This window comes from Sturnira hondurensis, unplaced genomic scaffold, assembly GCF_014824575.4.
Source record: "Sturnira hondurensis isolate 20B ecotype Veracruz unplaced genomic scaffold, ASM1482457v3 Scaffold0005220, whole genome shotgun sequence".
Lineage (NCBI taxonomy): Eukaryota > Metazoa > Chordata > Mammalia > Chiroptera > Phyllostomidae > Sturnira > Sturnira hondurensis.
The window spans coordinates 3,768,710-3,792,448 of NW_028077851.1; the positions used below are offsets into that span (position 1 = coordinate 3,768,710).

A 23,739-nucleotide genomic window follows, 5' to 3' on the forward strand; every position below is an offset into this window, starting at 1 on the left:
GCCCCAGCATGTGCATAGTATGTAATGGATGGGGAGGGAGATGAGAAAAGTAGCTGAGTTGGCTCAGCAGCCAGCCACATTCTGGCAACTGTACTTAGCAGAAAGCAGACTATGTGAGTTTTGTTCCCAGTTGCATACAAATTATGCCTTTGCCCAGTGAGGCTGATGTTTGCAGGCTGCTAAATGTGTCACAGAGAATTTTTGCTTGAGTGGTATTATCAGAACTTTATGGCCTCCAGATGTGGGGGAGCCATCTTAGGCTCTGAGCAGTGTAGTGCTTTGGGAAGCAGGAATGGTGTGAGTTCTCCTCTCCCTTTACTCAAGGCGGTCCTTGCCACACAGCTTAAGTGTTGATGCTGCATCGATATCTTATTGATGGCCTCGATTGTACTGCACATGAAGAGTTCCCATTGTGAAGGCATCAGACTTGAGACAAAGAGAAGCTGGTTTCTTTTACCTCCTAACGCATTTTGCCGATTCCCAGCTATTCTTTAGCGTTTTTAGCAAGCAGGATCATTGCAGATTTATATATGTGGGCATGCTGGGCTTCTATAAGCCTTCATGGCCCACAAGTCTGGCTTAGGGTGTAGCCTTTACCACCGTGATAAAGGTTCTTAACAAATGATTAAAAGTATAGGCTTAGTGGTCATAAAGCTGAGTTGAGAGTCAGAGGCTAGGGACACCCAGACCCAGTAAATCCAGAGTCCCATCACCTGGATCAGAACCTCGGAGAGCTCCAGGTAGCCAGCTGCTGGCAGCTGGAGGCAGGCAGCGGGTACTCCAGTGCCAAGCCCACCCTCCTCTGCAGTAAAGAGCTTTTTGTGTGTGGATGATAAAGGACTTCAAGGATCTGGGCCTAAGTACTCATGGGCTTATGGATAAAGCTGTACATTGCATTCTTTAAGCATGGAGGGAAGTGAAGATTCCCACTGGAGGCGCAGGTGGGGTGATTTGGAGTCCCCTTACTACATGAAAGCAGTTTTTCCTGGGAAGTGAGTTGTAGCAGGGGAGCTCTGCTGAAGTAATCGCTGGCGTTCGAGTTTCTGTTTTTGAGTCCCTGCTTGCAGTTCTTTGGGGTATATACCTAGGAGTGGAATTGCTTTGTCATGAGGTAATTCTGTTTTCCACAGTGGCTGCCCCATTTTACATTTCCACCAGCAACGTACAGTGTTCTAATTCTCTACATCCTCATTAACACGTGGTTTCCTTTTTATAAAAACAATTCTAGCCATCTCAGTTGGTATGAAGGGGTATCTCATTATGATTTTGATTTACGTTTCCCCTGACTAAAGGAGTTGAGCATCTAGTCATTTGTTGATCTTCTTTGGAGAAATGTCGATGCAAGTTCTTTGCCTGGTAGTCATATTTTTAAGGGAGGAATGGAGAGAGACAGAGATTGAGGAAGTAGATAGAGCCCAGCTGGGTGACTGGTTAGACATGACAGTTAACACTGAGTTTTCCAGCCTGGGTAAGGGGGTAGATGATGGACTCTCTCCCAGAGAAGGGGTAGTATGGAGGGGAGGTTTGGGGATTGGGTAGGGCTGTGTTGCGCGTGGTGTACCCGAGCGTTGTGCAGGTGGAGAGCCTACAGGATGTGCTGCCACACCCACGTGTCTGATAGGTTCCTCCAGAAAAATACAGGGCACATTTCAAGTTTTGTCTCCTCCCTGCTTCACCTAAAAATCAGCTTAAGAAATGTAGCCATCATTAGACTTCTCTATCTGGCAAATGTAAGCAGTCATTGTGGGGACAAATGCATCTGGGATTTATGAACCAACCCCTCTGCTGGTGCTGGTTTCTCTGCCCTTAAACACCTGCTTTTAATCAGAGCAGTCCTTCCAAGTGCATGGGGTGCTGCTCTGAAGTCTGGGGTATCAGCATTCTTAACCATGGCTTCTGAAGCCATATGCAGTAATTACCCTGGCCTCTCAAACATTTTCCCCTCTCTGATCCTTCCCCAATTGCATGCCACTAGCTGTTAGTGCTAAGCGGGTACTTGCCATGTCACCCACAACCCACTGAATTTCTCTGAATTGCACCTTGGCAACATTGGGTGCTACGTCACTGTGTTATGTGGTGTCCATTCATATTCACACTGTATTGGGAAGTGAGATTTGAGTAACCGTTCTTCCCGCAAAGAGCCCACTGTTGGGGAATGAGCCCCCATGGTGGCTTGTTTTCTTTGCTTCTAGAACCATAGGCTGGCAGCCACCACTAAGAAACCATCCCATCATGTGGCTCAGGCGGGCAATGTTTGCAGATTGTCCCCTGATGCCATCTGCCTGTGAAGCTGCAGAAACCCCCGGCAACTGCTGTTTTAGCAGGTGCCAGGGCTGCTGCGGGGGGAGTCTGTGTACATATCCATGCATGCACGCAGCTTTGTGCTCTGTTGGCCTGGGGTGCCAGCTGAAACTCTCAACCCAGCAAAGCGCCAGCCACAGTTGCTGGTTTCCGGTGGGGCCCTGGTGAAGGGAGGGAGAGAAGGAGGGTGAGGCTGTTGTGAACTGAGCCAGCCATCCAGCAACTGGGGAATTGACTACAGTGACTCTGGTGTGTAGGAAGCTGCCAGGCAGTGGCTGTGTTTCGACAAGCTTTTGTTTTTTACATTCTGCCTCTGCCCAGGCCAAACTGTGGTCCCCTGCCTAATTTACCATGTTTATGTTCACACCAGGGAAGTAGCGCCTCCTCATTTCTTGCCCCTTGTTCTTTCTAGAGAGCACCTTTCATCCTTGAGCCCTTCCTGCCCCTCAGCCATGCTCTGGATGTAGCCCCTTAGCTTTCTTTTTCACTGAGTCATTGTGATCTTGGGTTCGCATAAGCCCAGAGACTCGTAGCTCCAGGTCTGCAATTTGAGTTACTGGCGTTTCAGGTTATTCATGCTTTTGAAAATAATTATGTAAATTATTAAAGTAATTTGAAATAATTGTACCAGCCATCAGGTTTTAAAAATCCATATCGTAATGGAGCTTTGATGCAAGACCTCCTAGAGCAAACTTTGCTGTGAAGGGCTGGATATATTAGGCTTTGATCTCTCTTCCAAGTACGCATTTCTGCTGCATAGCATCAAAGCAGCCGCAGAAAAAACTTACATGAACAAAGGTGGTTGTGTTGTGATGAAACTTTATTTATGAAAACAGGTGGCAGGCAATAGTTTGCTGACCCCTGGCCTAGAATGGCAGCCTTTATTTCAGCTTATTATCCTTATATTTTCCTTCGTCAAGAGTTAAAAAGCCAGAGGAACTTGATGAGTGTAAATGAACTTAAATCATCTTCTTTTGGGTTTAGCATGAACGTGAGTACAATGGTAATTTGGGAATGCACTTCCTTAAACTTCTGTTGGGAAGAATAGAAACCAGAAAGCTGTTGAGGAATAACTGTGCTTGGCCAGAGCTTGTCATTGTTTCAAAAGTGGAACAGGCTGTTACTTACAAGATGTGCAGTGGCCTGTATGTATCCCTCATTCTCTTTATGGTCACTTGGAATGGCCGTAGTCACATAAGGTCACATCACCATATTGGACATCATTTTATTTTATAGGACCAGGCACTTCTCTAATAAATTTAAGGAAAACAAGCTACAAAAATGTGGAAAATGGCGTTTTAAAAATATCATAATACTGCATTGAGGTCATTATAGTTGATTTCCAGAAAGCTGAAGCATAAGATATTCAAAGAGGCATTTAAAACTTTTAAACTATAACCTCATTTTCATTTTATCTATCCCCACAGGAAATAAAGAAAGAGATGAAGAAGGACCCTCTCTCCAGCAAGGCCCCAGAAAAGCCCATGCACGAAGTATCCAGTGGAAATGCTTTGCTGTCTTCTGAAGCAATTCTAAGAACCAATAAGAGAGGTATGGAAATGAAGAAAGAGCCCCCTTCCCCCACACAAAGCAAAACTGGAGACTTCTGGGTGAACTGTGTCAAATTTCACATGGCTGAAAAATTGACTGGCATTTGCCCTTTGGGGCTTTTTAGTATAAATTTTGGACACATACACAGCAAGTAACAATACAGCAACTATAATAAAGGGAACTAAGAAGATTTTTGACACTGGGAAAGTAGACTACATTTGTAAATGATGATTTTTCTAGGACTTCAGCGTTTGTTTTCATAGATGGTAGGAAATGCTATGGTGCAGCTTGAGCTGTCCGTATCTGGCCGCTCTCTCTTCTTAGTTTAAGGGCAGGTTTTATCAGGGTCTTTCTCTCCCTAACCTCTGGGCTCTTTTCTCTCTTGGTTTAGGAGGCAGTGTGGACAAAGGTGGAGCTCATCCATCTGTCTAACCAACAGACCTTTAAATATCATGTTTCCTTCTTTTGAGAGCCCAAAGCAGATTTTTAGGTATCAGCTTGTTGGAGTTTTGTCTTCTCCTGTATCCCTCCCTGCTGTGGGACATTGTTGTTTGAAATGATAGGAGAGAGAGTCTAAGGCTGCAGAGAGGGCTCGGCTCAGTTTTACATTCTGGTCACACTAGATTCCCTGGGTTTTTCCCTGACCCTGTCCTCACGGTGCATCTACTAAGCCCATAGGTTAGCATTCAGCTGCAGGCTTTTCACGGGCTTATTACTTCCTTAAAAAGAAATATAGAGCTGTTCAAAAGCAGGAGCAGGAAATGTATTAGCAAAGAGTTCCACTAAAAAAAAAAAAAAAAAAAAAGAAGGCACGTTTACATAACCACGGGGAAGAACAGCTAATCTTTCATAAAATTTAGACAGCATAAGAATTTGTCCAATAAACTGTTCATTGATCATAGTGCTTGAGACATTAGCTTTGTGTCTCTCTTCCTTCCTGATTCTTCCTCTACCCCCTCCAGCTGCCCTGGGTTACATTTCCTTTTTTTTTTTAATTACTCAGATCAAATATTGGCTGGAGGCCCACATTGGTTAGCAACTATAGGATTTCCCCTCCCCTCCCCTCCCTTCTTCCACATCTTACCAATGCAGGGGATTCCCCATGTTAAGAATTAAGCACACTTTGCTATAAAACTATAGTCATCCCCAACAGTGTCTCCTGCATTCTTGCAAATAAGTTCCAGAAATCCCGAGGCCAGCCTGCCCGCATCGGATTTGGAGAGCTAGACTTCAGTGAGCCTGGCTGCATGTCTCCGAACCCCGCTTGCTGATCTGAGCCCTCTGGTTCCTCCTGATGCCTCTGGGGGCCATGGGCTGAGGGGTAGCATGTGTGTCAATCAGTGGTAAGGCCTCTCTACCAATCCTGTTTTTTAAAGTAAATAAGAGAATTAAGGTAATTAATTAAATTTAACAAGACAAGGAATTAATTAAGGGATTAAGGTCATTATCCGGATGAGTTTGGTAAAATTACCTGAGAACTTTAAATCAAAGAAGGAATTGAACTTTTCAGACAATCCTCTTTTTAACAGAAAATATGGCCTTGGAGTTCCCTTATGAAATTTTTCCTTAGCCAAAAAATGGCATTCAAGGGATGGCTTACTGACTACATTCCTTTTTAAGCCGCCACCTTTGTCCTGCTGCCTGATTCTGACCAACCTTTTATTGTTAGGTCTTTCATATAATGAATCTGCCACTGGCTCTGAGACCTTAGCACATGGGGGTGTCCTGTAAAAAATGAAACACATAACAAACCATCTTCATTCTGTCCCAGGCCTCACATGGATCCTCCCCCCTCCGTCACCTGGGTCCAACATAAATTTCCAGTTGAAGGGAAGCATTGTGTAGCAGGGCTGGTGCCTTCTTCAGCCCTGCCCCCACCGGTCAAGACTACCAGGACCCTACTACCCCTTTTACTGAACAGCGGGCAGATTGATTGGCCTTGTCAGCCCAGATAAATAGTTCATTGTGCTGAGCTCAAAAGCTACATTTTTCCCACCCCAAATCAATGAAAAACCACTTTTTTTTTCTTAAAACAGGGGTCAGAGGCTAAATCTGTGGGATGATTCTAGTTACTTGGAAATGCTTCCGTCCAATCAATTTTTCAAGTTTTATGAGTTATTGTAAATGACCGAAGTCTCCTCCTTCCCTTGGTTTCCATCAACCTTTGTCACTAGAAATCTCCTGGACATTTTTTGTCTATTGCTGTTGTTTTAGAGAGCAGTTGCTTTCAGAGCTTAGGAACAGCCTGCTTAGATTTCTCATAGTATATGAGTCCACCTTGTGATTCAGCCTTGGACCCTGTGAGAAGTTAATGTAGCGTTAACATAAGTTCTTTTCCTATATCAAAGATGAGATGACTGTTTACGTTATATGGGCCTTATCACTTGATAAGGCTCAGCATTGGTTTAGTAAAGAAAGATTGAAGTCTGTTTCTATTATGAGTCTGAAATTAAACCACTCCATTGGGTCCTGAACTTGAGACAGACATAGCCGAAGAAGTTCACCCAATTGTGTCCAGCAGTTTTTGCATTTAGGGGCATGCCTCACTTTGTAGCAGTGGCGAATGGGTTGTAGCAACTCACAGTGTGGGATGAACTCACCCTCCTGAGGCACCTGCAGTAGGTCAAAAGGTACCCTAGGTTTGAAGAAAGCTGTTCAGAGCCTTGAGAAAGGCCAGGACCGTGGAAATATCAGTCGGGGGACTGATTAGTTTCCGTTTTTAGCTCTAACCTTTGCAAATTTCTGCAGAGTTGATTTAAGAAGGTACTGGAATGACTCCACGGGATTTTCATTTGAGAAGAAGATGTGACTGAGAGAGAGAGAGAGAAGGGGAAGAGAGAGAGAGAGAGAGAGAGAGAGAGAAGGGGGCAGAGAGTTCAGGTCCTCCAGATGGCTTGGCAGTTACCAGCGACACAGTCTGGGCATTTTGGACTATAGGACAGTTGTGCCAGCTCCGCCCCTGGCCACTTCTCTGGGTTTTCCCTGAGTCACAGTGGAGGAGCTTCCTGTTTAGAGCCAGCCTTTCCCAAGGAGTAAGAAGTCATTTTTCATTTCAACTGGCAGCATGGATGTTGTATATCCTGAAGTTATCCCAGACTCAGGATGTTGACAAATTGCAGGTAGAAAATCGGAAAACTTTTCTTAGAGCCAAATGTTATTCTTATGAACCAAACTGAAAAAAGGTTGTCTGTTAGCTTCGGAGAGGGATTTATTATTTTGTTTCTTCTACCAGTAAAGCCATACAGGGGAATGATGGGCCCTCCTAAATTGGAACATTGCAATATGGAGGAGTTTTATTTTAAAAAAAAAAACAAAACCCCTGAACATTCAAACTTTTAGTTTAAGTGCAAAACTGAACAAGTGGCCATTTTAACAGTTAAGAGCAAATACGCTGGATAATACTTGAAAATAATCAAGGAGGATTTTGTCCATTTGCATATAGATTCTTTTTTTACTTGAATTAAAATGAAAGAAGAAACCATTTGGTTCCATCTTTAGACGGCTTTCTGGACCAACTTTACCCATACGGTAGGTTGTCTCCAGGCTGTAATCAGTACCCCGCTGGCCTGTGTAACGACCAGCTTCGGTCTCAGGGCTCTAGTTTCCTAGTTTCTGACTTGTTAGTGGGCCTCATGGGGAAGCTGCCTCTCACAGAACTCCTCCTGCTGCCTATAATTTTGGGCCTTGTTCCTTCCTCACTTTTGGGTGCGTACAAATGAACTTTCTGTAGCACATGTTTCCTGCATGTCTACTATGGGCCTGTCCTTGGGCTTGGTGTTGAGGCCAATAGAAAGACTTGGAAAACACCATTCAGCCCTGTCTGCAAGCCATTCCTGTCCGTTCTATCTATCACTTGGGGAATGTTGAGAAAGCGCTGCACATTTTATATCTTTTATATGGCAAGATGGGGATATGTCTCTTCTGTCGTTCTGAATGCAAAGCCACTCCGCAAGTTTCTGGTTGGCTTTATATGTCCTTGTTTCTATTTCCAGTTTATCATGAATTGAGTGTTTGGTAAGTCTCTATTGTATTTTGCACATTTACTATTCTTTGCTATTATTACTATTATTATGCTCCCCTGATATTTATTATTATGCTCTTGTGATATAAATGTATTTTATAATCATCTTTTTAAGTCGCTCTGCTACTTTGGCATCTGCCTTCTGAAAGATAAACTGCTTTTACCATCTTTATTTAAGGTTTGTTATGCATTTGCATTTTACTGCCTTTTCCAGAGATTAATGCTGAAAGGTCTGGTGGTTTAAACGACGTTATCTGTAACACGTCTAGCACTGATGCTCTGAGATGAGAGCCAAGTTGGGATGGGGGAGGGTTGCTCTCTCAATTGGTATGTGGATGTGACTTTGATTGTAGAACATCGCTCTGTGGGCTCATTTCTCCTGTGTTTTTGTCCTTCAGACAGGTTTTTAATTCAAAAGTTTTCCTTAACAGAGGGATCAACAGCTGCTCTGCCTCTGGTGACACACTGTTGCTTTAAAAGTTAGTGCAGAAATTCTTCAGACTTCATTTTCTGTGTGGATGGGGGACACACACATGCCCTTCAAACATGAATATGGGCCTAGTGTTTGCTGCACAGAAGGGTTCTCCATTTTGGTCTGCTGCCTGTAGCTGTCAAAAGAATTTTACCCAAGCTTTATCTTTCTTTTCCTTATCACTTCAGCACTATTCATTCTAATCCCTAAACAGATCTGGCCGTAGTGACCACCTCCCTCCCCTTGTTTCTGCTTTCAGTTGTTTAGCATTTACTTGGCTGCTTGGAGTGGTCTTCTCAAGGTAATCAGTTGGCTTATTCATTAGAATATGAGTGTGTGTGTGTGTGTGTGCGCGTGCGTGCGCGCGCTAATGTGCACGTACTGGCGTGGAACTCTCATGTTGGCTCTCAGGCAGTGGTCTGGCTCTTCATAGGCCGTTGGCTCTTTGTTTGAAATGAAACTGTAAACAAAGGATGGGAAAAAGCGTGTCGTTAATAGAGAAAATGTCGCCTGCTTTGGTTTTCCAGTGCTCTTGTTGTTTAACGTGGATGTGAGACCTGGGGGTTTGTTTGTATAGAAACTAGACTTTTTTTTTTCACTTCCAATTTACTTTTAGAGAAATCAATGTGAATTGCCACTGGTTTACTAGGAATCTGAAAACTATGGCATGTTGTATCAGATTTTCCTTCACATTTCCAAGTCATCTTTCAATTTTACCTAAATTGCTGGCTTTTTAATGGGTGGCTATAAGAATGAGAGTTAAAAGAAGCCATTACTGTTGCATGCAAGCTCTTGGCTATCACCTGAGCTGGTCTTTCCCGTGGGGAGATGAAAATAAAACTGGCAACCTGGCAGTGAAGATGGATGGATGCAATTTATAGTCATTCAGTAATATGTATACGTCTGTGTGAATGTATCTCTATATACTTTCATAGTGTTTTTTTCTCTCCAGTGGGCCTTTGTTTTTTAAAGTTTGAGCGTAAAGGAACCACAGAGGGTTCATTTAAAGTAACTGATCCCTGACTACTTTTCTGTACCAGTACTGTTGGGAGCCCGTGTAAGGACCAATAATTGATGCTGGAGTATGTTATCCTTGTTCATTTTCTTGTTCTTTTTAAGAGAGATTTTCTTTATTTTTAGAGCAAGGGGAAGGGAAGGAGAAGGAGTGGGAGGGAAACATTGGTGTGTGAAATATAAATTGGTTGCTTCTCGAATGTGCCCTGACCAGGAACCAAACCCGCAACTCAAGCATGTGTCCTGAGTGGGAATCGAACCTGTGACCTTTCACTGTGAGGGATGATGCCCAACCAAGTGAACCACACCAGTCGGGGCACCCTTGTTCATTTTCTTTTCTGATTAGTACTGCCTTTGTGAGCTGTGGTGGTGGTGAAATGGATGGAAAAACATTTTTCTATACATTTTTTATATGTGAGTCATTGACACATTTGGTTTTTAGAATTTTTCTTCTATCATCTTTATACTTTCAATCTCCGCATCCCAGTTGTAAGATAATAACACTAGAGTAATGAATGAGTGTCCCATGAAGGAATTGTTGATTTACCCTTCCCCAGCACTCTGCTGGATTTCCACCCAGGTCCATCTAGAGGACCATCCAAGAAGTGGTTTTGTGGTGATGGCTCCACCTGGTGGCCCTCCTAGTAAACTCCTTCTCCTCCCCACCTTTTCTTTCTCCCTGGCTGAACCTTGTTACAAGGTAAGATGCCTTTAGTTCTTGTGACTTAGTGTTCTCAATTCATACAATTTCATCTAAGACTCACAACTTAGTACACATGTTCTCTCTTTTTTGAAAAAAATAAATCATTTATTTTAAAAAAGTATTGCGGTAAAATTGGTTAATAACACAATATAAATTTCAGGTGTACAACATTGTAATTCAATATCTGTATAGTGTATTGCTTGATCACTATCCAAAGTCTAGTTAGTTGCCTTCCTTTACCATGTATTTTACTCCTTTTTTACCCAATTTGCTTTCTGCAGACCCCTCTTCCCTCTGGTAACCACCAATCTGTTGTCTGTATCCATGAGTTTGTTTTTGTTTTGTTTTGTATGTTTTTTACTTTTTGGTTTTATAGCCCACATATGAGTGAAACCATTGGTTTTTGTCATTTTCTGCCTGACTTATTTCACATAGCATCGTACCCTCAAGATCCACCCATGTTGTATTCATCTTTTTATGGCTGAGTAATATTCCATTGCATTTATGCACGCCACATCTTCTTTATCCATGCATCCATCCTTAGACACTTCATTTGTTTCCATGTCTTGGCTCCTGTAACACACGTGTTCTCTCTGTACCTCCTTTCCTGTGTCTTCTAAACTTTGCTCATTGAACGCATAGAATCTATCCCCCATCTTTGTTCCATCTGCTATACTTCCACAGACCAGGGTCCTTGTTGATGAGCATAAAAAAGGGACTCCTGTAGGCATGACCCTGAGTGTGGATATTAATTTGTACATGGTAAAAATTACATTAAAATCTCTGTAGATCAGCCTCCTTAATAGCTCCAAATACCCCTAACAGTGTAGTTATATGCAGATTTTTGACTGTGCCCGTGGTTGGTGCCCCTAACCCACAGTTGTTCAAGGGTCAGCTTTACTTCTTTATTTCTTGTTGAACCCAGTTTTCCTCGAGGTAGCAATATTTTACTACTGAGGTTGTTTTTAGTTCTTAGCAGATGCTGAAATAAAAAGACAGCTGACTTCATGGGCTTTATTATTGTTTATTGGTTCTCTATAGGAAGCCCCTCCTTGCCTGGGCGTGGCTTGCCCCTTCTGTCCCCCTCTGGGTATACCACTCAGCTTAAGTATTCCTAATAAATAAAAATGTTTCTTCTTTAATTTCATCGTGGATTTTTTTCTTGTTTTTTTTTGTTAGTTGTTGACATTGCAGATGTGCTTTGTTTTAGCTGCATTGTGGGTTCATCTGGGAACTTTATCACCACTTATGGCTTTGCTTCTATGGCAAAAAGCTTTCAAAGTTTCACACACTGTGCATAACCTCCATGTAAAGCTGACTTCCTATTTTGTTTTTTTGTAGAGCTGGCACAAAGCCTTAGGTACTGTGAGTCAGAGAGTGCATATAATTGGGAATGACTGGAGTTTTCTCATGTTGCAGAAGCATTTATGATTCACACGGTGCAGAATGCTGGAATCCTACGAGTTCTATATAATACACCAGGCTCCAAGGAATGCACTGAGTTCAAGCACACAGCACCGTTATATGTAGTACTTATTTTCATCAGTCTTCACTTGGGCCTCTGTGGGCCCACAATTGTCTCTGTAGGGAATGTTCTAATGGGGATGCTATTGTATATTTTCACCTATTAGAGAATATTAGAGAGGAGACTGTGCAACAAGTGTGGCACACACAAGACAGAAGCCAGGCCAGCATGTGTCAATGTGTGTTGCACGGAATTGTAGCCCTGCAGAATTCTCCACAAAAGAGGGATGGGGAGAAAGAGAGAGTGAGAGAGAGATGAGACAAAGAAGGAGAGCAAATTGGCTCTCTGGACAAATAAATTTGGGCTACAGCTGCACACACTGATACCCTCTTACAGACTGACAGGCACATTAGCATATTGCAGTCTCTCAGATGTCCTGTGGTGAACAAACCTGTTTCTCTTTGACCACCAAACCACATTTTACTGAATACTAGTTAGGGTTCTGCTTTGCTGTGTGCTGGGTTTTAAAATGCAGGGCAAGATGCTCTCTGAGGACCTCTGAGATCATCTTCAGATTGTACCTTGCACGGGGAATGGTAAAGTGAGTGAGTGGAGACAGTGGCGTTGGCCCTGTGAAAAATGACTAATGATGCTTCTAAAGCTTGTGGCTGTGGAAACACGAGTTAGATGTGCTAGGAGAACAGCCCCAGAATCTAAAATGTGAAAGCCAGGACTTTTGGTAATTTTTCAAGTGACAAGCTGAAAGGAATTTTTTCCCTTGATTATTTCTTGGATCCTGGGGTCTAAGAGCTGTCTCCCTGTGCTGGGCTTTGGCAGGAAAAATGGGCTGAGCTGGCTGACTGAGTGAATGGCGAGGCCAAGTGTACCTGGGACTTGGATCAAGATAGAACCTGGGATTCCAGGGGTGGATTTTGTAATGGTGACAAAACAGTAGTCCCATGTACTCAAATAGTCTCATTGCCTTCTCTATGTGTTTTGGTTGAAAGATGAGGAATCTTCGCTTCTCTTGTACCATTGAAATCCTGAATGTACATTAAAGAAGAGCTTCATTCAAAAGGTCACCGGTTCCATGCCCGGTACAGGCCAGGTCCCTGGCTGGGGGCGTGTTAGAAGCAACCGATCTGTTTATTTCTCACATTGATGTTTCTCTCCCTTTCTTCCTGCCTGCCTTCCCCTTTCTCTAAACATAAATAAATAAAATCTTTCTTAAAAAAAGAAAAGCTTTGTTCACTTTCTCTCCCATTAGTGAAACAGGCCACCATTTTAATGAGCCCACATGTGGGGCTGTGAGAAAAATCCACAGAACCTGCCATTGTAGAGTTCAGGAGTTATAGAATCCCCAGGGTGACTGAGGTCCCTCATGGTGGCCCAGCCTTCAGCCTGATGCACAGGGACCTACTTGTCAATATGCCAGGCAAGAAGACATGGATCCTCTCCCCAAGGGACCTAAAAGGATACCCTTATGAGCTAGACGACTGATCTTTGTTAAGGAATGCATGGGATCCTCCTTTTTGAAGGGACCCTGTTCTTTTTTAAAAAATATTCCATTTATTTATTTTTACAGAGAGGGGACGGAAAGGAGAAAGAGTGGGAGAGAAACATGAATGTATGGTTGCCTCTCATGTGTCCCCCACTGGGAACTGGCCTGCAACCCAGGCATGTGCCCTGACCGGGAATCGAACCGGCGACCCTTTGGTTCACAGGCCCGTGCTCAATCCACTAGCCACACCAGCCAGGGCCGGAGGGACCCTGTTTTGGGTAGAGAGCTGATAAGTTAATTAGAGGTATTGTACTGAGACAGCAACTGTCCTCATGTGTAGAGAGCCCTGGAAAAGGGGCCTTTTCTTCTGTAGTTTGCTCAGTTTCTTCAAATTATACCTTTTGGTCTCTCAGTACAACTTGGTCTTCTGATGCTACCTGCAGCTTTCGCTTAGTCTTTGGACTCATAGCCTTTTGTGCTTGTGAGGCCCTGGGACTGTTGTGTGCTGAATGACAAGGACATTTCACGGCCCATCTCCCTAACCTGCGGCCAGGCCAACAGTGGACCCAGCTGCAACACCAGGTGGGTTGCCCTCCTAGTCCCCAATCAGGAAAGGAAAAAGAGAACAGCCAGAATTTCCAGTGTTTGTGTCTGTGCACGAGAAAGCACATTTGGGGAGGATGGAGGTACTTGTTCCATTTGCATTTCTGTGGAGACATACATGGCAGCAGACCGTTTCACAGGGAGAATGGCTGTTGGCAGATTCCAGACCCCTCTTCTGCTGTACCCCAAAGATTCTGTGGGACTTCAGGCAAGTCTTATACTCTGTAAAACGAGGAGACAACTCTCATTAATCCTCTCAAGAAAATTGTAAGGATAAAAATGAAGAAACAGATTAAGTTTGGGTGCAGAGGCTGGTAATAGACTGAAGTAGGATAGGGATTTTATAGTTGCAATTGCCTATATTTAAAAAAAAATCTGAAATCAATACTCTAATTTTCTCTTTTTTTCAGCTTTAGTGAGATGTAACTTACATATAACATTGTGTAAGTTTAAGGTGTTCAGTGTGACGATTTGATACATGTATGTGTTGCAAAATGACTGCATAATAAGGTTAGTGAACACATCCTTAACCTCACATAACTACCAGTTTTTTTAGTTGTGGTGAGGATGTGAAAGATTTATTTTTCTGTCTGTTTTATTTTACTAAGCATAATGACCTCAAGGGGCAATTGGCAAGATTTCCTTTTTTTTATTTTAAAATTATCTGTTTTAGGTAGTATCAAAAGGCTTCCCACTAATTTAAAGATTTTATTTATTTGTTTTCAGAGAGAGGGGAAGACAGAGAGAAAGAGAGGGAGAGAAACAGTGTTGCCACTTGCATAGCCTGCCACCCAGCCATGTGCCCTGATGGGGAATCAGACTGGCGACTTTTTGGTTTGCAGGCCAGTGCTCAATCCACTGAGCCATACCAGCCAGGGCAGGATTTCCTGTTTTATGGCCGAATAATATTCCTCTGTATGTATGTGTATCACAATTTCTTTGTCCGTTCATTTGCCAATGGACACTTAGGTCGTTTCCATGTATTGGCTATTGTGAACAAATACTGCAGCGAGCATGGGTATACAGATAACTCTTTGAAATAGTGATTTCATTTTCTTTGGCTATATACCTAGAAGTGGGTTTTTCTATATTCTTATTTTCTACCCTAAGAAACTAGAAAAAGAAGGGTGAACTACACTCAAAGCAAGCAGAAAGAAGGAAATACTAATCATTACTGTGGAAGCGAGCAAAAGAGAGACTAAAAAACAGTACAGAAAATCAATGACACCAAAGCTGGTTCTTTGAAATGGTCAACAAAATTGATGAACTTTAGCTACACTCTTCGAGGAAATGAAGAAGATTTAAACTTGTGGTAGGAGGAATTCAAAATTAAGAGGATTATAAGGGAATACTGTGAACAATACACATATCGCTGGCGGGAATGTGAAATGGTGCAGCTGCTTTGGACACAGTGTGGCAGTTCCTCAGCCTGTTACGTATATAGTTACCATACGACCCAGCATTCCACACCCAAGAGAAAGGAAAACATATGTCCACATATAAATGTGTACACAGATGTTCATAGCAGCGTGATTCATAATAGCCCCCAAAATGAAAACAACCCCCGTGTCCATCAGCTGATGAAGAGAGGAACAAAATTTGGTTTATGTATATACAATGGAAGGTTATCTGACAATAAAAAGGAATGAAGTACCAATACATGCTACAGCATGGATGGGCCTTGAAAACATTATGCTAAATGAAAGAAACCAGACACAAAAGACCACGTATTGTGTGATTCCATTTATATGACATGTCCAGAATAGGCGAATCCCTGGAGACAGAAAGCGATTAGCATTTGCCCAGAACTGGGTGTGGGAATGGAAAGTGACTGCTAATGGGCATGAGGTTTCTTTTCGGGGTGATGGAAACGTCCTAAAATTAGATAGTTGTGATGGTTGCATAATTCTGTAAATATATAAAAAACCATTTAATTGTACACTTAAAATGGGTGAATTTTATGGTATGTAAATTGTATCTCCCTAAAGCTGGTTTAAAAAAAAAAAAGATTACCGCACAAATTGGTATTAAAATGCAGTGTCTGGCTGTGCCTGTCTGTCTGTCTGTCTGTCTATTTCTATTTTACATCCCATACCACTACCGGCTCCCAGCTGAAGGACAAGACATGACATTCCATTTATTCAAGTCTTTAAAATCATATATTTCCTCAGTGAAGCTTTATATTTTTCTTTATTCAATCAGTTGCCTAGGAGACAGAGAGTCTGAAGGATGAAAAAGGCACTGTTTTACTTGGGATGACCTAAATATTAGGTAATTGATTTGAGAAGGGTGGAGAACTGACTATGGCTTGTATTGTTCATTTCTTGAGGAAAAAAAAAATGAGATTCCCTGTAAATCAAAAGGCAAACCTCTTATATTCTAAATTCTGTGCTTCACAGAGTCTTTGCTGGAAAGAATCCATTTATGGTTCCAATTTTTCTTGCCATTGTCAGAAACTCTGTGTTGGCTATTTTTGCTCATCAATCTTTATCTGCAACTCTGATGATTACTTTAGGAAAGATTCTTAGACCTTGCATTGCCAGACAAAAGCATGTATATATTTTATGGGACTTTAAGTTATTATTATCAAATTGATTTCTTCAAGGCTTGCACCAATTTGCATCACCACCAGAAGTGGTGGGAGAGCTTATTACTATTTTAAGCTCGAATTTCTTTGATTAACAGAGTGCTTGAACATTGTTTTTCTGTCATTTGTTCAAATTCTTTGCTCTTACATTCAGATCTTTATATTTTTCTTTCTGACTAGTGTATTATTCCTTTGTCATTCACAGCAAATTGTGCCTCCCAATTTTCATACTACAGAAATAGTACATTTTAATGCAGATTAGTATATTGATGTTTTCTTTTATGATTTCTCTCAATAAATCCTCATGTAATTTTTCTTTTCCTTTATACTGCCTTCATTTTTTACTTCTAATTTTTAATCTGTAGGAATTTTGGTGTATAGTATGGGGTTAGTATACAAATTGAATTTTATTTTGAAATAGCCACCTCACTTATCATATAATGTTATTACATATAAGTGCCTTTTTCTGGACTTTCAATTCTGTGCCATTCATTCGTCTCGCTATTTTTGTATCAAGGTAGTTATTTATTGTGGCTTCATAATTTTAATTTAGAGTATGGCTTTTGTGCTTCCAATTATTATTCTTCATTTTCAAATATATTTTAGCATTTATTCAAAAATTATGTTATGAAGTTTTAAAAAATTCTCTTGGGATTTGTATTTCAATTACCTTAAAACTGTAAGCCAATTTAGAAAGAAGTGACATTTTCCCAACTGTTTTGTTTAAAAGTTTTGTACTATGTCATACAAACTATATACACAAACGCATAAAGCGAAAACCTTTCTCCCCCCTTGCCTCTCCTCCACAAACATCGCAGTGAACTAAATATTGTAACTGTATTGACAGAATAAACCATGCAGCCCCCTCTGAATTCCGAAGAGCTGATTCTGGTGGTCCAGGGACGTGGGGGGTCACTCAGTGAAGTCGGTTGTCAGGGCGGTTTCATTTGTGCGGTCCTGCTTCCTCCTTGTAATGTTACTCCAACACAGACTGTGGTTATGGTTGGCGTTTGTCAATAGGATTTTTTCCTCTCGTATTTTTTCCTAGTGCTGATCCACAGAAGAATTTAACTTTTGAATTTTTCTACTATAATAGCTCTTTGTGGAAAGCTTTTGTTAATTACAAAATGTTTCCATTTAATACTAGGAGAATTCTTAGTATATCAGTTCCTGGCTTTCAGAAGGTGGAGGAAGGGAAATGACAAAATGTTATATTCGAATAAGGTTTTTATTTTATTTTATTATTTTCCATCACCATTTGTCTGGCCATACCCTCTTCCACCTCTACCCACTCCCCTCCCCCTACAATCACCTGAATAAGACTTTTTATTATTTTTCTTTTTAAAAAAATTATTTTAGATTTTATTTATTTGCTTTTAAAGAGAAGAGAAGGGAGGGAGAAAGACATTGAGAGAAACATTGATGCGTGAGAGCTATGTCGATTGGTTGCCGCTTGCACGTCCTGCACTGGAGACCTACCCTGAAACCCAGGCATGTGCCCTGACTGGGAATTGAACCAGGGACCTTTTAGTTCACTTGGTGGCACTCTGTCCACCACACCACACCACACCAGCCAGGGCAAGACATTTTATAAAGAAAAATTTCTTAAGTTGCATAGAACTTTTTAGTTTATAGAGACAGCACGTCTGAAAGACTCACTCCTTAGAATAACCCTGTGAAGGGTAGTAGGAGAAGCCTCATTATCAGCCCTTTTTAAATATAAGGAAACTGAGGTGGGAAGAACTGGAAAATGATTTACCTAAGGCACCAGTAAAGGCAGACACAGTCTGTCTTTTGCTGCCTTCCTCTTACAAAAATACCAGCAGTAATACGAGTAATCGTGTTAGAGAAGCCTTCGTGAACAGCTGCTCCTAAATGATTATTTTCGGACACTTGTGGCTGCATTTCATTCTGTTAATACAATTATATTCTTCTTTGTGCATAGATGTGTACATGTGCGCATCTGTGCATGCTTAGATTTTGATTTTCTTTACTTGATTGTAACCTCCCTGAAGGAAGAGGCCACATCATATCCATCTTGGAACCAACTTTATTGTTTTAAATATCTTTTTTATTGTTGTTCAAGTACAGTTGTTCCCATTTCCCCCCATTATTCTCCCATGCCCTACCCACCCCTACCTCCCACACTCAACCCTTCCCCCATCGTTGGTTTTATCCATGTATCCTTTATACATGTTTCTTTTTTATATAATTTTATTTATTTATCTTTAGAGGGAAAGGGAAGGAGAGAGGGAGAGAAATATCAATGTATGGTTGCCTCTCGTGAGTCCCCTGCTGGGAACTGGCTTGCAACCCAGGCATGTGCCCTGACTGGGAATTGAACCACGATCGTGTGGTTCGCAGGCCCGAGCTCAATCCACTGAGCTACACCAGCCAGGGCCTCTACATGTTTCTTGACCACCCTTCCCCTTCTTTTCCCCATTACCCCCTCTACCCTCCCTTCTGGTTACTGTCAGTTTGTTCTTTATTTCCATGTCTCTCTTTCTCTTTTGCTTGTTCGTTTGTTTCGTTCATTAGGTTCCAACTTTAATTATTGGATGGGAGTACGTACTTTTGCTCAAACACTCTAACCCTGTTGAAAACAAGTTGCCAGAAGGAAAACTACCGGAGGGAGACCACGTTTATTAATTTCTGTATTTAAGGAGAAGTTGCTGAAATTCTGTGATTCAGAGAAATTGCCTTTGGTTACTGCATGCCGAGGAGAGAGGAAACTTATTAAGCGTCTGTTTTGGAAAGTACATCCTGACAGTGAGTACTGCCTCTAGCTCCAGGCCTGATAAGAGGCCATTAGTAGAGAGCGAGAAAGTGAAGTACATTTCCAAAGGAGGAAATTTGAACCAGATCTTGAGTAACAAGACGGAAAGTAGAATTAAGTTATCAGGGCAACTGTGTTTGTGAGAAGGATCCTAACGGTTTCGTGTTTCATGGTCTAACGTGAGACGACAGTGGGAGAATGTATCCAGGGTGAGGCAGCTTTAGAGTTTGTGTGATCATTTTCATCTGTATTTGATTTGATACCCTTCTGTGAAGTTTTCTAAGTGAGAATATGTCAAGTTCAGTCCATTTTACACACCACAGTCTATCCACTCTTCTCTTTTTTTGTTGGAGTCCACCAGCCAGACAGCCTTCCCTTTCTTCCCGGGCTTCTCCGTCTGTAATATTCATATTCGAGTGCTCATCATTATCGCCACCAGAGCCAGGGAGAGAAACTGAACATGTTAATCAAAAGAGATGCTTGGATTATGTGACAGTATGTTCATTTTGCTTGTCAGGAACCCACTATTTTGAGTTACCAGTGATTCGTGTTGCGTTTAGTTTCAGTAAACGAAACACATTTTAGTTTAAGTAAAATGTACTTGTGTAACCACCTCCAGTTATCTGGCTGAAGGTGGTAGAACTCTGGTGCAGGAAGCCCTCCTCCCCCTCACTCTCTGTTGCTTCCTCCCTCTTCCCTTTCCCTGTCCCCAGGGCCAACTTGGATGGATGCTTCCGTATTGTCATTCCTTAAAGCGCACAATCATCTTTTCGGAACCTTTTGCTATTGAGTTTTCTCCTTATTTCTTTTAACCGTTTGCTGGGCCACGGTGTTTGACAAGTTAAAGCAAACACGTCAACACAGGCATACTGTTAATACTCATCTTCTTAAAAAACATTGTATAGGGGAAAATGATACCAGTTGTTTTATGTTTGACTATTAAAAAATCCTTAAAGTGACTGTTTGACAGTATCACTGGGAAAAGTTTGTTTCTTGAGAGGAAATTAGCTTTCTTGGTAATTTACTTTTGACCAAATCATTGAGATAAAATGTAAGACCCTTGAAGTTATACATGAAGAGTAAAAGTAACTGAGTTACTGATGTTTCTGACAGTGCGTGGACAGGGGCAAGCACACCAGGATGAGCTAGGAATGCAAATTGTGGTTCTATTTTGTGCATATATTTACATTTTACAAAATATGTCGCACTCTCTTCCTAAGCTTTGGCCTTAGAGCTCTGGTCTTCTTTCACAGAATTCGTGTGCAATTCACAGTCATATTTAAGAGCTTCCTGTCCTCCTGTTCTCTTCCCCTTTCCCCCGGGCTCCCTCTCCATCCCTCTCTCGGTGATGCCGTACTCTCTAAGCCCCATCCCATTCTGGAACGAGTGTGTATGTATGTACATATGCTACATGTGTGCCATTAGCTCTTATTTACATCAACTAGGCTTGACAGGAATAACATGGATCATTGGGATGCAGGGATGCCCCACAGAAAACTATTCTGCAGTTTAGCTATAAATCTTTTATTAGGAAGGCTTATGTAGGATGTTGTTTCACTTTTCTCACTCCCTGCTGTCCTCTCAGGTGGAGGTGTTAATAAATTTAAAAATGACCAAACCTGGCAACAAGAAGGAAGAGAGGGAGAGAAGCAAGCTTACATTGGGTTGTTCCACAGGATCAATTTCCTCTCCCTCTACATCTTCATAAATTATGAACTGTATTGATCTATTCACATTGATGTATGAACTTCTATCAAAAGCCCAAGTTGAAGTGGAAAATGGAAAGTGATCATTTATTAGAGCTGACGAATGTTGGCTTTGTATGGAAACGAAACAAAAACAGATAAAACCACACAGACCTGAATGGCTTCCCTTTCAGTCTTTAGATTGAATACAGCGAGAGGCAGGTGGGCCTGGGTAACCAGCAACATTTGATAGCAGTTGACAAATATCCTCTTCATTTTTACTGGCTTAGAAATGGACTCTTAAGTTTGTTGAGGCTGGAAAAGCATTTATATTTCTTTCTTTTTCTGCCTCATACCCTGCCCGGATGATTCAGAAACTGAGGACTTGTGGAACATACGTATAAATCTCAGCTCTAGGCCCTGGCTGGCGTAGCTCAGTGGATTGAGCGCGGGCCTGCGAACCAGACGATCGCGGTTCGATTCCCAGTCAGGGCACATGCCTGGGTTGCAGGCTGGTTCCTTGCAGGCTAACTCCCAGCAGGGCACGCACAAAAGGCAACCATACATTGATGTTTCTCTCCCTCTCTCCTTCCCCTCTAAAGATAAATAAATAAATAAAATCTTAAAAAAAATAAAAAAATAAATCTCAGCTCTAGCAGCCAGTAGCCATTTTGGGAAGATCATTTCACTTTTTGAAACATCAGCTTCTTCAGGTTGAAAGGTTGATTGAGAAGTTTTTAGTATTTTTTAATCCAGGGACCTTTTCTAAAAGTTTTTGTCCCTATATTTCTGTATCTTCATTAGCACATAACTGGTCCTTCAGATTAAAATCACAGAGCTATTTATATATAGTCCTGCAAAGCATTTTAATCTGTGTACCCTCTTTTTGGCCATTAACCCATTTGGAATGTTGAAAAGCATAAGACCCCACTCTTCTGTTTGAAAACCCTTTCCAGGGTGCCCAGGAAAGAATATTGGGGCTCATTCTCATATTATCTCTAGGCCGTTTCTCGCTCCTACAGCCAGCAAACATTTGCTGAATGAACTAGGTTTCCACATGACCTGTCAGAAGCTTCTGGAGAGCTTTACAGGACTGTGGTTCTTTGTTGAGAAAAGCCCCATGGTGATTTTGTTGAGTAATGAAGTTACGACAGCATTATTTTGGTAAACCACCCGTTCTCACCCACTGCTCAGCAGCGTGAGTTCTTTACTGCATGGGATTGGCTGGGTGGTGGGATGTGCTTCACTTTGCATGCAGCTCAGCATGCTTCAGCATCCGACCTTCCCCAAAGGCTTTTCGTATCATCTCCATGTTGATTTCAATGAATGTGGGATCCAGCCATTCATGGTGAGTTGGATGCATTGCAAACTCTCAGTGCCAGTCACACCCGGCCAGCCTTGTTAGATGATGCCTGAAGCCTGCCAACTAAGTGATGTTTCTTTTAACATGTTTAATATTTCAAAATAAAGGTTTAATAAAGATGCATAAAAAGGGATCAATAAGGGACTTGAGCATATACATGTACACCCATGTTCATAGCAACATTATTCACAGGAGGCAAAAGGTACAAGCATTATTCGGCCTTAAAAAGAAGGTTTGACACATACTATAACATGGATGAACCTCAGAATATTATGCCAAGTGAAATAAGCCAGTCACAAAAGGACAAGATGCTGTATGATTCCACTTGTATGAGGCACCTAGAATAGTCAAATTCATAGAGACAGAAGGTAGCGGAGTGTTTGCCAGTGCTGGGGGCCAGAGAATGGGAAGTCCACGTTTAATGGGTTCGGAGTTTCAGTTTGGGGGGATGAAAAAATTCTGCAAATTAACGGTGCTGATGGTTGTACAATGATGTGAATATGCTTAATGCCACTGAATTGTACACTCACAGGTGGTTAAAATGCTAAGTTTTATGTTACGAATGTTTTATCACAATAAAAGGGGGATCAATAATAATGACAAATATACAACACCTGTCTACCCACCATCAGCTGAGAAATTTTAAAAATTAACAATTTGCCCTGGCTGGTGTGGCTCAGTGGATTGAGCGCCAGCCTGCAAACCAAAGGGTCACTGGTTCAATTCCCAGTGAGGACACTTGCCTGGGTTGCGGGCCAGGTCCCCAGTGGGGGGCATGTGAGAGACAACCACACAATGATGTTTCTTTCTCTCTTCCTCTTTTTCCCTCCCTTCCCCTTTCTCTAAAAATAAATAAAAATTAAAAATAAAAATAAAAATTCACAATTATAGTTGACATGTCCTATTGTCCATGTTATCTTGTCTCATTTGCATTGTGTGTTTTTTTGAGGAGTGAAGGAAGGATGACTTGAGAATGAGAATTCTGTGTCAGGAGAGCTTTCTTTCTGCTTTATCTTCCACTTGCATTTGTTAGCTAAATAGAAACATACAACAAGCGGGAGATGAACCTCTCCTTTAAAATTCATGTTTCTAGAAACTTCTAAAAAGAAATCTGTCTAGAAACTTTTGTGCCTTGATGAACATGGAGAAACACTCAAGAGTAATAACACTTATCTTACCAAGAAAGAAGAATGATAAGAGTGTATTTGCAGCCTTTCTCCTCATGGAGTGTGTGTTTTAAACATTTTGGAGGCCCTGCTGTGTGCTGGGCATCGTTGCATAGGTTATCAGTTGCCACAATAAACTGCATAACAAGCAGCCACTAAAACTCAGTGGCACGCTACAATAAGCATTTATTGCTTTTGAATCTGGGGTAGGCTGGAAACTAGCTGGGTGGCTTTTCTGATTTTGACTGGGCTTTCTCAGTATCAGGAGGTCAGCAGGCATTTATTTTGGGCTCAGATGCATGCCTGGGGCCACTCAAATGCTCCAGCAGGCCAGCTTGAACATGCTTGTGTGGCAGTGGCGGACACACAGCAGGGTGAGTGGAAACATCTGACTTCTCATGGGGCCTGGGCTTCAAAGTAGCACACTGCTACTTCTACTTCACTTTGTTTTCCAAAACAGGTCACGTGGTGTGTGTGGGGGGGTGGGGGTGGAATCTACTCTGTCTTTAAAGGAGGCACTCTAAAGTCACA

General features: G+C 41.8%; 1 protein-coding gene across 5 annotated transcripts in view; it reads left to right on the forward strand.

Moving 5' to 3' along the window:
• SH3KBP1 (SH3 domain containing kinase binding protein 1) overlaps positions 1–23,739 on the forward strand; it is a 320,771-nt gene that overhangs the window by 120,809 nt on the left and 176,223 nt on the right. For all 5 annotated transcript variants that reach the window (XM_037046255.1, XM_037046253.1, XM_037046250.1 and 2 more), the window contains one exon: positions 3,729–3,852. In XM_037046255.1, the coding sequence (XP_036902150.1) occupies positions 3,729–3,852 (124 nt within the window). The remainder of the gene's footprint in view (positions 1–3,728; positions 3,853–23,739) is intronic.